Source organism: Corapipo altera, unplaced genomic scaffold (genome assembly GCF_003945725.1).
Source record: "Corapipo altera isolate COAL_440 unplaced genomic scaffold, ASM394572v1 69, whole genome shotgun sequence".
Lineage (NCBI taxonomy): Eukaryota > Metazoa > Chordata > Aves > Passeriformes > Pipridae > Corapipo > Corapipo altera.
In genome coordinates this window covers 4,274,383-4,288,432 of record NW_020884908.1, presented here as the reverse complement: position 1 = coordinate 4,288,432, position 14,050 = coordinate 4,274,383, and the positions used below count along the sequence as shown (strand labels likewise).

The window sequence follows — 14,050 nt, the reverse complement described above, 5'->3', positions numbered from 1 at the left end:
TAAGTACCAATAGCTAATATAAATATTTCTTTGCAATGAAGTATTTGAGAACTGCTCCATGTTGGATACTCCTGTTAAATGACAATACCTCATTTGTGTTTTAAGCTATTCTAATTACAAGAATGAGTTAATTGAATTTCATTCCAGAATGTTAAGTTGTGATGATGTGGCTGAGTAGCTGAGTACATGCTTTGTATTCAAACTTTACCTCTGCCTTTCAGTTGCATTCAAGTCTTTAGTTTAGAGAAACACTGTATAAAATATGCTGTAGATTACATCTTACGTAGGCATTTAATAATAGTCATGGATGAACTGGTGTCTCAATGTGTCTTTTTGCTGGCTTTTTTTACCTAATAATTCCGTGTAAGTGCAATTTTGTAGGGTAGCTTGTATCTAAAAAAAGACTCTCCCACCTTGTGCAAATCCTACATGACAATTTATTTTCAACTAAAAATAATACATAATTATATATATATGCAATATGTATATATAGAGAAGCATGTGTGTGCGTATATGTATAAAAATAAAAAATCATGCACACTGCTGTGATACCCTGGAAACTTCCATTTCTCTACAGGAAGAACTCTCTAACAAAATTACCTTTTTTTTTTTTTTTTTTTTTAGATATGGAAAGAATACACTGACCTTTTTCAGGCTGGAAAGACTAGGAACGTTTTTGCTAGTCTTTTGAAAAAATGGGAACATGCAGCATCAAAATTACAAATCCCTGGAGACATTTTTGTGTTATGTCAGAATGGAAATATTACCTTCTTCAGTAAAATACTGACATATGCAATGAAAAAAAGAAAAAAGAGAATTTTCAATGGTAGTTTTCCAGGTTATTGACATTTTCTCTAGAAAGCAGATACCTTTTGAAGAATTTTGTTTAATGAGAACTTAATTTTTTTTCGTGCAGTAGGGAACATGCTGGAGGGAGAAAATCCTGTTCTTTGCCTAAACACATCCAAAAGCAGAGCTGAATACCAGCACAACCTTGGCAAATCCTGAAGAAGTTATCTTTCCCTAGGGTAGATTAATGCAGCATGCACAGGTATGACTGTGACTCGAGCTCTCAGAACTTATTTTAACATAAATTTGGTGAGGCTTTCTCTCTAACAGATGAGCTAATGCCATCACCTAGCAATTATCAAGTAGTGTGATGTTATGTAATGAAAGTATAAATAGCACAAGGACTAAAACTAGTAAATCTAAGAGACTAGCGAGCAGACAAGAGCAGGAATACTATTTGGAACATTTTGATTAACATCTGAACACTGTCATTTAAAAAGACATTTAGATTTGATGTTACAGTAAAGCTGTAGGCCTGGAGAGTTGCGCTCCTTCATTTGGAGTGACATTCGAGCTGTGCCCCCTGGATAAATCACTTGACCTTTGTATAACTCTTTAAAGGAAGTTAGAAATTTGGAAAAAGGCAAGAGTGCATACTTGAAATTTCTTAAGCAAGTTCGTTGTCTTATGTTTGAATTAAGACTACTTGTGCACTGTGTTTCCTGATGTCTGATGGACAAATAGCCTGTGACTTGCAGTTTGAACTACTCGATTATTTCCCCATCAGTGTCTTTCAGGGTTGTTTTTGTAGTTGTTTGGCAGCGTTCAGAGGGATAATGTGTAAGAAATGTAAGAGGTCATGTTTACCTGGAGGAGAGGTTGTGTGGAAGGAGAGACTCTCCCCAGCCCTACGGAGACATGGGAGGGATCCAAAGCTTTCATCTCCTTCAGGATCTGGCATGTTTCTCCAAGCATGCTGATTACACTAGGGTGGCATTTCCAGTTCCTGGGGGAAGAGGGGAGGGAGGAAACTCACGGCATCGTGAAATGTGACTTGTTTTTGAAGAGCACTGTCTTTTAGGGGTGCCAATGGAAAATACTTCCTAAAGCTACTGTTGGAGAGTTATGGCTTAAAAAGAGCCAACCACAGAAGTGCCTTGTCATTTAAGAAGGCAGTAGATGATTGAAGCGGGGTTTGCAAGGTGTGTCAGTCTGCAAAACTTTAGGATGGTCTGAACCTCCAGTGCTGCTTTTCTGGCACTCACAGTCATATGGAAGGGTTTTCTGTGCTTGCAGAAAGTAAAAAGGCTCCAAAACTCTATAGGAAGTAATCTGTTAAATTACAGAAATATTGGAAATATTTCAAGGACCACTGCAGTGATAAGCAGAAATATGGACAGGAGAGTGCACTTTGCTGTGTTACTTTGTAAAATGGCCTTTGAGGTTTTTGTACGGTTATTCCTCAGCTGTGAAGGTTTCAAACAAAGAAACAGAAAGAAAATTTATAGCTACCAGGTTGCTGCCAGAGCGGTTGGTTGGTTTATTTGTTGTTTATTTACAATTTTAATCATCTGCTACCAATAAGTTACCACTGCCCTTGTGGTAACTTCTCACATTAACATTGATATATTATGGGTGTTGTTTTAAAACAGACAATAAAAATGTTGCACTTACTAATTAAAGCAATTCGTGTATCCAACCAGGCACTGCCAGAAAGAGTTGTGGTTTCCTAATTGTTAGGTGCCTTGAGCAATATACCTGTTATAAATTCTTAATTGAACTTTGTATTATGGCCAGTGTGATTTGAAATATTCATAGCTGCTTTGTTTGATTGTTTTTACTCCAGCTCTTCATTGAGAAGTGTATCAACTGGATCTTCAAGACCTTCCAAAGTGTGTTTGGTGTGTGGAGATGAGGCATCTGGATGTCATTATGGGGTGGTTACATGTGGCAGCTGTAAAGTTTTCTTCAAGAGAGCAGTAGAAGGTAAGAAAACTCAAAACAAAAAAATGTCAACACAAAATAAAAGACAAAATATGTTCTGAGGTTTTTTTTAAAAAAAATATATATATGCACACATATAAATTTTTCTGTGTGTTTTCTGCTGTTGGTAAAATTGTGTTGTTAATGTGAAAAAAAAAAGTTGAATGAATTCCAATTAAATTTGGTATAACTTATGTAGAATGTGCCAGGGTGTTTGCAATGTACACCTTCTAAAAGATGCATTGTTTTACTTCATGCCACTGCTGAATCAGACTGCTTCTCCACCACTCCAAGGGGATTTTTGTAATTTTTAGTTCACAAAGATACAATTGATGTAAACATACTCCTGCTTCTCCTGTACTGGAGGATAAATACACTTGTCTCATCATACTTTGGCAGCCTTACATGACAATGAAGTTCTAGTCTTTCCTGGGCATCTCAGTAGAAAGAAGTTAGGATTACTCAATAGTGCTATAGTACCTCTAGTAGGTGTTGTCTCTTGGTGACTTATTAGGTTTATTAGGGTAAAAGAAAATGTTTGATCTTTACAGACTTTGTAAACCACTTCTTCAAGTGATAAAAAAATTAAGTTTTTAATATCTGATAATAAGAGTTCCTGACATGCAAAGGAAGTAAACACGGTATAGGTTTTTTGAAGTCTTTGCTGATGAGTAGATGTTCTTACAACCACAGATGGAGCAAGACATACCTACTTACTGATTTATCTTCATGAAGAAAAACCTAGAAGAAAGAAAATAGGCTCTTAGTATGGTATCCACTAAGAAGAGTGAGGCAGTGTGTGATGTGATTAATTTCTTCTGTAATCATTAAATCTACGGTTGATGGCAATAAGGATTTAGCTCTTTGTTAAATAGACCTGGAGGATTTGTGCATCACTGAAGTCAAGACCTTCATATAATATCTCTCTATCAATCTATTTATCTATCATTGAAAGTGTCGATCTAATTGAAATGAACCTTCCAAAGTTATTAAGGACATGGAAGAGGTTTCCCCCTGCTGAAAGCACTTTCATGTGCAGTTCTGCAATAGCTGACCTTGATGCCTTCATTCCCCAAATTCTTCCTTGAGAATTTAATTGCTTGATGTAGCACATGACCTGGAAAACCTTACTTATAGTCACTGAGTGATTTCCTCTATGTGCTTCCACACCACATCATGGGTGGGTCTTCAGACATCCATATCTAAGCTCATCTCTGAATCACAAGGATGTATCTTTTGGTTTTATGGTGGTGGTGAGCTTTCCCCTATACCTGCATATACTGTGTGAAGTGACAGCACCTTTTGTTATCTTCCTTCCTCCTTTCCTGCCTCCCAGGAAAGCTTTCTTCCCATTCTTGAATCACTATAATTTCAAGATGCTACGTATCTACATTTACTGCCTTCCTGTCTTTTGATGTCTAGTCTGACATGATGTCCCTATCCAACTTTGTAGGAATTTATGAGAAAGACTATGTTTCCAAGCCTCAGAAGCCAAAATTGTTAGGAAAGGATCACTCTCTGTGATCAGGCATAAAAATACATTTTTAAAACGTAATTAAAAGTGATCGGTAATTACTGAAAATTTACAAGTTAAACAAAAAAAATCAAAAAATGAAAGACAAAGCTACCCTGTCATCCCTAAAAATGTATAATGTGTTTAAATTAATGTGCATTTTTTGGAGTCATTATATTAACATACATGTTCCTACCAGTGGTATGTGAGCACTGTCTAGACGTCTGCTTGGTATGCACAAGACTGAGCTCTTGATGCTACCACTACCATTGTTGTTATGCAAACACTGAAGTTTTGTCTTGGCTTGCACTTTTATGTTTATATATATATATATATACACACACATAAAAGGACATTGTACAGTATTAGGCACAAAAGAACATGGCAAAAATATAATATACATTTTGGCTTCAGATATCCTGAGACTGTAAATATGAATAAAATTTTGTGAAGGTAGTTTTGTAACTACAAGTTTATTGTGGAGTCATCATAAATTTTTCAGTCAGGAACATGACTAGTAAAGCACCCTATTCTGAGGTTTCCTGATTGAAAGTAAATATTTGTAGTAATTATTCTGTGTCATATGTTCAGGAGGATGTTTTTAAAACTATGGTAGTGCAGAGCACAGTATAAATAAATAAATAAATAAATCAAAGTGGAAGAACTGCTTTAAGTGTAGATCCTGGGCATACATGTCTCAGCACTGAGCTAAAGTTGTGTTCTTTAGCAAAGGTGGCAAAGAAGTTGTAGTCTTTCAAAAATGGCCTCCTCTTCCAATTGTTATTTAATACAGTAACTACAGCTGGTGTCATTTTCACAGAACCACAGAATGGCTGAGGTTGAAAGGAACTTCAAGGGTCATCTGTGCAGCCCCCCTGCTCAAGCAGGGCCACTTAGAGCCAGTTGCCCAGGGCTGTGTTCAGATGACCTTTGAATATCCCCAAGCATAGATACTCCACAATGGGTCTAGGCAACTTCCACCAGGGATTGGTCATCCTCACCATAAAAGTGTTTCGTGATGTACAGATGGACCATCCTGTGTTGCAGTTTGTGCCCTCTTTGAATGGAGCAACTCCTCCTTTAGTCGTTGGTTTCTACTGATTAAATGAAAGTTTTATTTAGTTTAATTTAGAGAGTTACATACTGATAGTTCTTCAAAAGAGGTGGTCGGATGGAAATCATGGGAGAGAGCACATGGTGTTCAGGTGGAAGGAGGAGGAGAAGTGATGTAGTTGAAGATGTCCCTGCTCTTTGCAAGGACCTTTAAAGGTACATTTCAACTCAGCCATTCTGTGAGTCTATGAAGTGGGGAGACAAATTGTGTCAAAAAGCATGGAAACAGAGAGAAGGGGGATTTGGAGAGGGGAACCCTTGTACACTACCCAGTTCTTTGGGTCTGGCTAGAATTGCTAACATCATCAGGCCATCTTTAACAGCTTTTGAGTGCCAATTCCTTTGTGCTCCTTTGAAATATTATAAAACCAAAGCGATTATAACAGAAAATAACAACTGTATTGGAATTTAAACACAAGAAACTAACAAGAAACACAAGAACAAAGAGACTACAACTTGCATTTCCAATTATAAATCTGGTAATTGTATTCCCAGTTAATCGTATCTTGGAACTTGCAGGAAATGTCTAATGAATTTATGAGAAGGAAAGCTGTAGACCAAAAAAGTATTAAAATGGGTTTATTGGTGAAATTTCAAAAGTAATTTCAGATGGAATTAATTACAGTGCTGTAAATTATCAAAATACAAGTTTTGGTGTTAAGCAGGTGTGGACTTTTTGCTGACTGACTTGATGAACAGGAATCTGATCTGAAAAAAAGTGATTTTGTCATTAATGTAAATTTGATCTGCCTTGCAAACGCTAAAGTCCTTTAACTGTAAAAGTTTTGATAACTGGTGTCAATGCAAAAGTTAAGATGTGTATATTTAGAATACATTTTTACGTAGGATAATTGTATGGGGCTTTTTTTTCTAAATTACAAATCTGGCAAATCATAAAGTTATCTGAACTTTAATTTGTCATCATAATAGAGTCATATGCTGAAAATACACTGTAGTTTGAGGGAACTTAAAGGACCTGGCCAGTCTTGTCTTCTCTTTTTCCATTGAAGCAGCTTTCTCTAAGGAGAGAACAGGCTTGAAGTCAGAAATCACATCTGTTCTTGCCTATGCTTTGCATTTTCAGTCTTCATTTGTTCAAGTTCCAGACAAGTATGAGGTAATCTCTCCTAAATCAAAATTTATATTGTCTCCTAAGTTGCTAATCCTTTATTCTTCCTTTGGCTTGAAGGTAGGAAAAAAGGAAGGCACTTTTTTGTCTCCATATGGGGCTAAAGACTACAGTACAAATGACCATTTTCTTCCAGTTATTTTACAAATTTGCTTGGAAAGTTTTGGCTACTTAAAATGGGAGAATTAAAAAATTATGTTGTATTAGTTATGGCTAAGCTTGTCCTCTTTTAAATTACAAAGATGTGATATTCAATAAACATCAGATTCTGCTGTTGATTTCTGCTCCAGCAGGTTCACCTTGAAGCTAGTTCTTCTATTTTAAGTCAAAAAAATAGATTTTTCTTCACTTCTGAAGTAGCAACATAGTCACAGCAACAAGTTTCTAGGGTTGCAGGGTTGTTTTTTTACCCGCCACCTGACCTTTTGCTATTTGCTGACTTAAAGTGGGGGGTGATTTGGCTGAAGGAAACCTTAAAGTCTGATCTGATGCCTCCTGGATATAGTAAATGTGCTGTGCACCTCGGTGAGCAGCCTGGTAATGAAGAAACCCTACCTCCGCTGGTGTTTGAACAGCAGGTTATCCAAGAGTTGGCTTTAATAGTGGAAGGGATGAAATTTCTTGTGTAGCAATGTGCGGGGTCTGAGCACAGCTGTGGGAGCTGAGATTGCCTCAGAGACAAGGTTGTGGAAAAGTGGTGCCATCCTCTCTCTCCCTTTGTGCTCGGCTGCTCTGAAGACGCAGACACGAAACAGCCTGGGCTGCAAGACCGAGGGTCCAACCCACCAGTCACCTTGCCAGGCTACGAGGCCAATCCTTGTGCTATAACCAAGAGGATCCAGCAGCTTTAAGAGGCTCATCTTCGCGTGAAGTGTTCCAAGCTATTGCCAGGCTGAAAATTCAGTGGTAGATAAATCCAGTTCTTTGGTAAGCAAAGGCACTGTGCGACTGTTTAACAAGGGGCTAGATGCATAATATCCCAGGGATACTCTTGTTTTGGGTGCCTTGGTTTTGGTTTTGGTTTTTTTCTTTTGGAAGTATTCTGTAGTCTCTGCACCCAGTAGGCCACACAAGATGGAAAGCAATATATGTAACACGTTATTTTCAGACACAGTTAATCTTCCTATGGTTTTCCTATGCACTGTAAGTGAAAGAGCTTCCCAAGACTTTACAATCTCCAGTAGAAAATAAAGAGAAACTAAAGCCTCTGTGCGTGCCTCATTATTTTTTTTTTTCACTTCAATTGAAGTGGAAAAATTATCAAGATGTGAGAAATACTTAACTCTTGAATAATTTTATTATTAAGCCTAACTTAAATTTTTATAGAATACTGGTAAACAGGGAAATTTAACTTATTGATAATTTAAGGGAACAATATTTTTTTATGCTGTATGAAACTGAAATTGATACGTAAGACAAAGGCATTTTGCACACCATTTTGCAGTGTGTGCATCCATGAATTTTGTAGGTCTGTATTACTATAATTAATTATACATACAGTTCTTCACTCTCCACTCTTCTGTTCATTCACTGTAATGGAGTCAGTGTTTTTCTGTAACAGGCTGCAATTTTCCTTTTATCCACTTTCATAAGGTCAGTGGCCTCTCTAAATTCGACATCACTCAGTATAGATGTCCATATGTTTTCATAGAAATTTCTATGTGGGATTTGAAGTTGACTCTGTTCCTGACCTGTTGCAAGAATCTGTTTTACAACCTATCAAACAGAAATATTAGGTGAAGAGCAAGCAGATGGGTGATCTGCTGAGGGCAAGTGAGCTGGTCAAATTCATGTAGCAGCTGCTACTCTTACTTGATATGCTATGGTTAATAGGTGTAAAATCAAATTTAAATAATTAAGTCATCGTAGGTTTGAAGCTGGCACCAGCCTTCCATGCTTTCATAGATATGTAAAAAGGAGTTTTCCTGGCTTTTGCTCTGCCAGGCAGTATTGCCTTGTGAAATGAAGTCTTCATTCCTCCTCCTGGACTGGTTTTAGTAGGGACTCAGAGTTCAGGAGACTGGCAGGGGGAAGGAATTAAAAAAGTTTGCAGTGTGACCCCAAAAAGGGGAGCAAAAAATCAAGCAGCAAGAAGTGTGACATAAAAAAAAGGAAAGAATAAAGGATAGAGCATATATTACAATTGAATATTTTAGCACTGGGGAGAGGCGAAGCATGAGGAAAATCTTTCCTTGTGGCTCTTGGAATATGTGGCCTGCACGAAAAACACTGCTTGATGCTCAATAAAATAAAAATGCTGGATGCATGGTAAATGCGAAGTGGAACACTAGTAGACCAAGCATAATGTGGTAGCTTTCCAGAAAGGAGGGCGTAGATTTGGGAACCACCCAGGTCATACGGTGTCGTGGTTTGAAAACAAGCACAGAACGGGTGGTTTTAGCAGCTGCAGTGCCACAAAGAACCCTAAGTTGCTTAATAGATGTGAAAACTATATGAAAAAATATTTTATATCAAGGAAACTAAAAATCCACATTCATTCCTTTCTGAAAGCGTTAAAAATTTCTTCCCTCCCCCAAGACTTTCCAATGTCTGCAGTTTTTTTGATTGTAACTTGTTTACCATGTAAGCGGGTGTTGGTGTAGAGAGGGACAGATAAGTTATGAGGATGAGAATTTACATATGGACTGCTGTCTAGCTTTGAAAAATGTGTGCACAAGGCCAGGAGGACTGCATGCAACTATTCTTCTGCACTCTGTTGTTTGTCTTTCGTTCTTTGTTTTATGAATGCTAATTTCTAGGCTGCTTCATCTATAAAATAATATATTCAGTAGGTGATACCAGTCTGAACAAGCATAATATGCAGTAAATGGAACATTGATGCAGAGGTGAGATTGGTTTATCTTGGGTAAAAGCCTTTCAATGCCACAAATTCAAGCAACACACAAGCTTTGAAGGGCTTACCTTCTACATTCTTATGAAGGGGAGGGAAGATGTGATAGGGAACTCAGTTGCAGTAATATTTTATTGTTGTTGTTTTCTTTTTTAGCACATCACAGGGTAATATGCCAGCAGGTCAGTCTTCATAGAGGTGGGATGGTCCTGTGAATGCATACTGAGTTAAGGTAGCCACAAATACATTGCTAACAGATGTTCAAATGTCACAGCCATTAGTTTAGTGTTTTCTTGAGCATGTCAACTACTTTTTCTTTAAAAAGGAAGTTCCAAGGTGGCTGAACCACTTTCCCATATATTGTGTATATATTTGTGTACCATGGTCACACAAAATCAGTATGTTCTGATGCACCAAGTATTTCAAGCAGTCAGGGACGTATTCACAGCGTCATGGCACAAATGGTGCTGGGAATGCTTATCTGGAGTATTGTATTTACTTCTGGTCACCAGTATGTTAAAGGCAGTTTGATTCAGAGTCGCATAAACACACTAGGAGGGCTCCTGAAATGATCTGGGGAATAAAAATTTATCTTAGGTCAGGTGACTGAATGCTTTTAGCTTTTTTTAGCCTACTCAAAAAGAGTCTGAGTTGGGACATGATTGCTGTCTATAAATATTTCACAGTTGAGGAATAGACAACCGAGAGGGAGGGGAACTTATTTTGAACTAAGAACTGTACTGAAATAAGAGCAAATGGGTAAAAATTACATTAGTTAGTTTGCTATTTTGAGAATGCTGCAAACCACCAGAAGGACGGACTTTTAGGGGCCCTTTCCTGAAAAACATCAGAATGATTTAAGTACCTGCTTTGAAATTGAGCATAAGAGAAGTAGCTGATGTATAATATAATTTGGTTATCTGTGATAGTAAAGGATAAACCAAGGAGGTCTCTTTTGGTTAATATTGCATCCTGGCAAGGCTGGAGAGTTCAGCTGACTCCAAAAATGAGGGAAGTAGGAGTAATAGAGAGGGTGAACTAACTAAGACATTTTTAGAATATTCCATTTGTAATGATGGTGAATGACTAAATCTTCACAGGGATACAGAACTTCAGTTTTTAAAAATTGATGTGAAGTGCTAAGATCTTGCATAGGGCAGAATTGCTTTGTATTTGTACTAGCAGATGAATGTCTGTCTCCTGCAATGACTTCTCTTGTTTCGAGTTCAGAAAAAAGCTCAGGAGAGTGAAGTCCTTTTGAAATAACTCTATCTTATCCAACTAAAGCTCTGCAGGTACCCCCAGACCCCATCAGGTGACCTCACGCTGGTTACATTCGCCTGTAATCCCCTCAAGCAAGAGCCTGGCTACTGAGAAATCCCCTGTCATTGAAGTATAATTGATCTGGCTTCTTGGACACTGTGCTGCTGGGTTGTTGGTTTTGGTTTGTTTTTTTTTTTTCTGGTGCCTAGTAGAATACAACTGAATGGATAACTATAGCATGAACAAACATTCAAACTGCAATTTGCAACTGGACATAAATATATGGACAAGATCTTCTGTATCAAACAGCATCAAGCATATCATATACCATAAAACATCCTTAATCAGATGCTTTAGCTCCTTGTATGGTACTACTTTCTAAAATACTGTTATCTGCCTGCCTTGGCAGCCTCTAGAAGCAGTGTTATAATTTTCACTTTTAGTAGAAAATGGCACTTCTCTTCCACAACCCTCAAGGTTCTGAAAATTTTTAGAGCCTGAAATGGCTCTTCCAGTCTCAGGTTAAGTAGTGAAGAGCCAAAAGGGGATAATGCTGCAAGGTGCCTTTAGCACCACAGTGTTAGAGATAAGGGATTTTGCAGCATTGTGGCTGAAAGAAATTCTTAATAGATAAAACTTCAAAATAAATATATAAATACATAAAGCTAGAAACAAAGCATCTTTTTGTACCTCCTAAGCCTGTTTTAAATAAGGATATGGGAAAACAGTCTCCAGACAAAAAAAAAAAAAGATATAAAATGTACATACAGATCTGTCTGTTATAGACAGAGGGAACAAGGCATCTGCTAGCATCTTGGATATAAATAGAGTGGGAAAGGTAATGGCAAATCTCCCATTGCCTTGAATGAAGCCAGGATTTCAGCCTTTTTTTGGAGCACAGTTTTAGGTTGTTGAAGTTTGGGAGTGCCTTTGTTAGGTTTAAAGTCTAGACTTAGACTGAGGCATTTTTGACAGGCTTTTTAGGAAATAGTGCCCCGTGGTCAGCATTGAAGCCCACAACTCTTCATTTTTTAAGCAGAGAAAATTCTGTTAAATAGAAATATTACCTGTTTTTAACCTTCAAAATTATTTGGTGCCATTTCTCACAGTTGAGTTGCCAAACCCAGGCCCCTAAGAAAGAGAACATGGGATATCCATTCCTTCCTATTTCAAGAGTGATGAGGATGTGGGGCTTTTGTATGTACCTTATCCATGCTAAGAGCAAGCAGAAACAAGCAGTTTGGAGTTACCGTGTCCCATCTCAACCCTTTCTGCTCCTCTTTGTGGGTTCTTATGGTGCAATGGTGGGTTTCAGGGGGTTTGAGCACTTTGGGTTTTTTCAGGTTGGTATTTTTAAAATACATTTGGAAGAAAAAAATTAAGTTTGCAAAATCATAACTAAATATGAAAGTAATGAATGTTACTGGCCCGCGTGCTCTTTGTTCAACTGCACCACACGTAATGATTTCTAATTCAGCCTTAATTACACAGTCCCATACAACTTTTTCCATTACACCTCTGCCTTGCTCATTGAACTGATTGGATAAGGTTCAATTAATGAGCAGCTATTCAATATCTTGTATTCTTCTCATTGGTCCATGTATGGTCCTGTGCCTTCACTGCTGATTACTGTTCATCCCTTGCTCATAATACACAATTACTCAATTCTTACAGAGCTTTTTTATGGTGCTCACTACTAATATCTAAGTGCTTTACAAACATTGTTTAATTTGTGAGATGAGTAGTTATAACCCTTGTTTTATAGTTGAGGAATTAAGGTGCAGATTAAGCTCAGACCTATCCACTGATTTGAGGTTCATGACTTATGAAATTTAGGACCTCAGGAAGCAGAAGTACATGGCATTTTACAGTATTCAGTATATTCAAAGTGCAATATCCATTGATTTTACTTCCGGCCATGGTCACTTAAACCGCTGCAAATCAAACTCTGGATCATAAGTTGGATACTCAGAAAACAAGGAGGATAATTAGTGTTTTTTCTATGCTTATTATAAAGTATGCTTATTATAAAGTATGTCCATAGCAGAGGAGTGCAGTCCAATTCTCTGGAGCACTGTTCAACTGCCTCAGGTATTGAATTTCTCTCTCCTTTCTCTCTTTCTCTTTCTTCTTTAAATCCCCGTAATCTGTGCATTTTGTTTTCAGTAGCATGCCAGTGGGAACTCCAAGGACAAGAATCCTTTTGACTTTGGTCCTGATTCATCCTAAATCACCATCCACATTGTCCCCAGAGGAGGGTGTAGAAGTAAGGCATAATGTAGTGAGAGACATGGAGACTCAGATCAAAATTCAGGTTTTGAGGTGTTGGGAAGTCTAAGACTTCTTACCTGTTCAGCAACAGCAACTGGAGCAAGGTTCCTAGGTGGTCGTGTGCAGGAAACATTGATGGTGCTTCCTAGGAAAGCTACTTGCAGATAAATAGTCACAAGGTGCCTCAAGGTCTTAGGAGCTGTGCCTAAACCATTTAACTGAGGTGAATTTGGGAAGACTGTAATTCAGCTTCTCTAGTACATGCTGATACTTGCATTAGTGGGAGTTTTTGTTACAGCTCCTCAAATTCATCCTTCCTTACCTTTGTTCACAAAGTATATCCCAACATGTTTAATGTTTTAGTTTGAACCTTTCCACTGTATAAATTTTCTGCATAGGTTATCGAAATCCATTATTATGATGTGGTTAATTTACCACCTTTTCTGAATATTCTGCAGTATATTTTTTTTTCTTTTTTGGAAGCTTCACTTTTCCTGTTGTTTTGTTTTAATCTCCCTTGTGTAAAGCTTTGTTTGAGTGTGGCGTTTCTTTGGTATGGCAGATATGCCTTAATCACGTTGTGCCTTCAGCACTATTAAAGACTGTGCTAAGGTTCATAGGTTTATGAAAAGAGCAAATTTCATGTGGATTAACTTTGTGCAGGTGAGAGAATGTTGTCACAGAGTCACAGAGTTGCTGAAGTTGGAGGAGACCTCTGGAGCTTATCTGGTCCAACCCTCCTACTTGGAACAGGTTACTCAGCACTTTGTCCAGATGGGTTTTGGGTATCTTAGGAGGGGTGGTCATAGGGCAGAGACTCCATATTTCCTCAGGGCAACCTGTTTGACCCTCCTGTCCATTAAAAAAGCAAAAGTATCCTTGCTCTTCTTGAAGACAAAAGTGACACCTGCAGCATCCTTCTAGTCCTTGGGCATCTTGATTACCATGATCTTTCAAAGATAATCAAGAGGGATCTTGGTGAGGTGAATCATCTCCCTCAGTACTCAGGGGTGTAGTCTGTGATGTTCTGTTTGTTATATGCTCCCTAGGCTGATCCTTCTCCTCTCAGGGTAAGTTTTCCTTGCTCCAGGCTGTCCCTCCACTGTTGCTTTTCAAGGCAAAAGGAATTGCTTTGCAT

At 38.0% G+C, this 14,050-nt stretch overlaps 1 protein-coding gene across 5 annotated transcripts in view; it reads left to right on the top strand.

The window, feature by feature from the left end:
* Positions 1 to 14,050, top strand: part of NR3C2 (nuclear receptor subfamily 3 group C member 2) — a 204,685-nt gene that overhangs the window by 113,732 nt on the left and 76,903 nt on the right. For all 5 annotated transcript variants that reach the window (XM_027652704.1, XM_027652705.1, XM_027652703.1 and 2 more), the window contains one exon: positions 2,636 to 2,775. In XM_027652704.1, the coding sequence (XP_027508505.1) occupies positions 2,636 to 2,775 (140 nt within the window). The remainder of the gene's footprint in view (positions 1 to 2,635; positions 2,776 to 14,050) is intronic.